We start from the raw sequence: 3,338 nt of genomic DNA on the forward strand, positions 1-3,338 counted from the left end.
TACCCAGTTGCAGAAGCGGCAGAGAGGGCGTGCTCCTTTCTTGTCTTATCCCCCAAACCCTGGGTTTTGTTGGGAAACATCCTAGAGGGGTCTCCGGCCTCAACCTGGTGGCTTTTCTCATTTCCTTTGAGTATATCTGAGTTCCATGTACCTGATGCTGTAACTGCAGAAGGGATGGGTCACAGGGCAGCTTAACAGCAACCCCTTCTCCCCAGCCCTTGGAAGCAGAAAGGCGTCTTCCCTTTGCTAGCCCAGAAATTAGCCCACTGTCGCCACCGGACCCACAGTGTCCACTTTTTACACTATGATTACGCAGGGTGCCCATGACCTTGGATAAGTCAAATGTCTCCCAGCCTTAGCTTTCCCATCTGAAAGAATGAGAGCAACAAATACCCCGTGACCCATTTGCTTCCTAGGGTGTTAGGACTGGGATGAAGATGAAGGGCTCTCCCAGAGAAATGAGGCCTAATCCTCTAACCCACTCCCTTTAAGCTAAATCTAAAAGGTGGCTCTTACAGTATAGCTCCGTTTGGGGTCTCTGGTTCAGTTTTTTTTTTTTTTTTTCTTTTTACAAAGTAGGTTAATTCATCTTTAAAGATACAGCTACACCCATCAAGTATAAAAGAACTTTTAGAAAACGGTATGAATAGCATTTATTAACATTGCTTAGGAATAAACCGTATCTGGCAATAAATTAGCATGACGTTTTCTGGTCAGAGTTCTTCCACTAATGCAGAGTTCTGCCAAAGGTGCTGGGGAAGATCATAGACTATTGCATATTTTAAGAAAATCAGGATAAATTATATAAATTATATATTTAAAAAGAGATCATCTATTTCATTAACTCGACAGGATAATAAATAGATAAATAACAAACAGTTGATTGCCATTAGAAAAATGTGATTCTTAAGTTACATTTACATTATAGATATTTACATGTACAATATGCACACAGACGGAATCACGTCCTCAGGCAGGTCTGACTCTTCTCAGGACACAAACTCAAAGGGCGGTTCGTTTTCTATGTTGTTGAAGGAAGGCTTGCTGTTGAGTTTTCTGGGGTCCTCTGGGGTCCACACTTTGGCTGTTCGTATAATATTTTGTTCTTTGAGTTGTTTTTCATCAGTCCAAGAGAGAGAGTGTCCCGCAAGGGGAGGGAGGCCATAATCCGGGTCGCTGGGGGAGGGGGACCCTGAGGAGGTGAGAAGAAGGAAAAAAGAAAACCAGATTGTGAATGTCCAACTCTGCTCCCAGCACTGCCTCTCCGGTCCTCTGAGATCCCCTTTTGGGCGCTTTGACAGACAGGCGTCTTTGGTTACTCTGAACAACACTTTTTCTCCACCCCGCGAGCCCCCAGCGCCCTCAACCCGCAGTCCCAGAAGTTGCAAGTCTATCCGGGACGCGCACCCTCAGGGCCGCCGTTAGAGTGGCGGAAAAACCTCAGAAACGCCAACTCCGGTTCAAGGTGGCGGGTACCCACAGCCCGCCCGTCTGTCTGTTCGTCAGTCAGCTGGTCGGTCCGTTCACCCAGCCCCCGCCCCGGGACCTTCCCGTTCCCGTCCCCCCCACCCCCCGCCCACCCCTCTACGAGCTGGGAGGCGGACGCACTTACGAGTACCCCGGTGGCAGATGATGACCTTCTGGGCCTGGCTGCTCGGGCTGTCCGCGCCCAGGCGCCCTCCGCCGCCGGGCCCCCTGCCGCCGCCCGCGCCGCCGCCGCGCAGGGGCAGGTCGGCCTGCACCAGCTCGCTGAGGAAGTTGATGTAGCCGATGGCCAGGCGCAGCGTGTCCACCTTGGAGAGGCGCTTTTCGTAGGGCAGCGTGGGGATGTGCGAGCGCAGCCCCTCGAAGGCGTCGTTGATGGACTGCATGCGCCGCCGCTCGCGCACGTTGGCAGCCTGCCGCAGCTGCTGCAGCTCCGCCTCGGAACGCACCCGTCTCCGTCGCCGCGCAGCCGCCGCGCCGCTCAAGCCACGCAGCCGCGCCCTGGGGGACAGCGCGGCCGCCCCGGCGCACCGGTAGGCCAGGCACGAGGGCGGAGAACCGGGCGAGTAGGGGAAACCGCCGGGGGGCGCCCCCGCCTCGCAGCAGTAGCCGCCGCCGCCGCTGTCCTCCGGCTCTCCCGGGCCCCCCGGGGGCGGCGGGGCGAGTGCGTGGGGGGCCGCCGGGGGCGCGGACTGCAGTAGCAGGCACGCCTCGTCGCGGTAGCAGTACTCGTGCAGCTGGTGGCTGAGGAACTCCACCTCGGCCTGCTCGTCGGCCAGTAGCTCATCGCCGTCCTCCAGAGGGTCCCGAGAAGACTGGTCGGTGAAGAAGTCCTCCTCATCAAAGTAAGAGGACGGGAAGGCGTCCAGGCCCCCGGGGAAGTGCTCTAGCAGCACCGCGTCCATGCTCTGCGCCGCCGAGGGCCCGGGGGACTGCTGGCCTAGGGTAGGGGTGTTCTCTGGAAGTTTGCGGCTGCAGTTCGGGCTCGTCGGGCAGCCCCCGCCCTCCCGGTCCGGCGCCGGAGGCAACGAGGACCGCCCCCCCGCCCCGGCCTCCCTGGAGTGCCCGCGGCCGCTGCGCTCTGGACGGCGCCCGCGCGGCGTTGGGGAGGGCTGTGGCGACCGGCTGAAGCTGAGGGCCGGCACGCGAGGATTCTTATAACTACATCCACAGGCGCGTGCCAGGGACCCGCGGCGCCAGCCAATCACCAAGTGCGGGGTGCCGGCGGGGAGGGGGCCGGGAGGCCGGCTGGGGCCGGGGAGGCTTTCCTCCCGAAGGGAGCTCCCGGGGTGAAGGGGAGGCGGGGCCGCGCGGCCCGGGGCTCCTCACGCCCCTCTCCTCCCCTCCTCGGGCGAGTACCTGCCGGGCGAGCGGCTCCAGGGGCACCTGCGGCCCCCGGCGGCCGCCGTCCGCTGGCGCGCGCTGCGCCCAGCCGGGCTCTTCCGCCCCGAGGCTCTTCCGCCCCGTCTCGACGCAGCCACAAAACGCCCTAGCGGGGCGCGTCCGCGTCCCAGACGGCGGGAGCGAGTCTCAGGTGGAGCTCGCTGCTCCTCCGGGGTTGGCGCAGCGACTGCGGGCAGCCTGGACAGTTCAGGCGATGGGTTTCGCCACCCCCACCCCCGGAGCGCGAACGGGCCTCCGGCCTGGGTTCCATTCCGGGCTTCTGTCTCATCGCCGAACCTTTCCAGGACTCTGGTCAAATTTGCGCAGTGTGTGCCGCTGGGGTTGGAAGGCGATGCGGCGCCTCTCCAGGCGCGGCACGGGTTTGAGGGGCGCGCGCCTGCCCGGCGCTGCTCAGGATCCTGACTCCGGTGCCCGGTGCTCTGCGGCCGGCCTCTCTTCCCCTCCCTTTC

The 3,338-nt window shown here is 61.3% G+C and overlaps 1 protein-coding gene across 2 annotated transcripts; it reads right to left on the reverse strand.

Annotated features, from left to right (window-relative positions):
* Positions 1-636: 636 nt before the first annotated feature.
* PTF1A (pancreas associated transcription factor 1a) lies at positions 637-2,647 on the reverse strand. 2 transcript variants are annotated; one of them, XM_086334468.1, is made up of 2 exons: positions 1,613-2,647; positions 637-1,192 (listed from the first exon to the last, which is right to left on the reverse strand). In XM_086334468.1, exons 1-2 carry the CDS (start codon positions 2,388-2,390, stop codon positions 990-992), a joined length of 981 nt encoding a protein of 326 aa, XP_086190594.1. In that variant the 5' UTR covers positions 2,391-2,647; the 3' UTR covers positions 637-989. The 2 variants fall into 2 exon arrangements, with proteins under 2 accessions (XP_086190594.1, XP_086190593.1); XM_086334467.1 differs by having other exon boundaries at positions 1,609-2,530.
* Between the last annotated feature and the right edge of the window lie 691 nt (positions 2,648-3,338).

This window comes from Bos grunniens, chromosome 13 (assembly GCF_055505025.1).
Source record: "Bos grunniens cultivar Pamir isolate PY7600 chromosome 13, Bosgru_T2T1.0, whole genome shotgun sequence".
Lineage (NCBI taxonomy): Eukaryota > Metazoa > Chordata > Mammalia > Artiodactyla > Bovidae > Bos > Bos grunniens.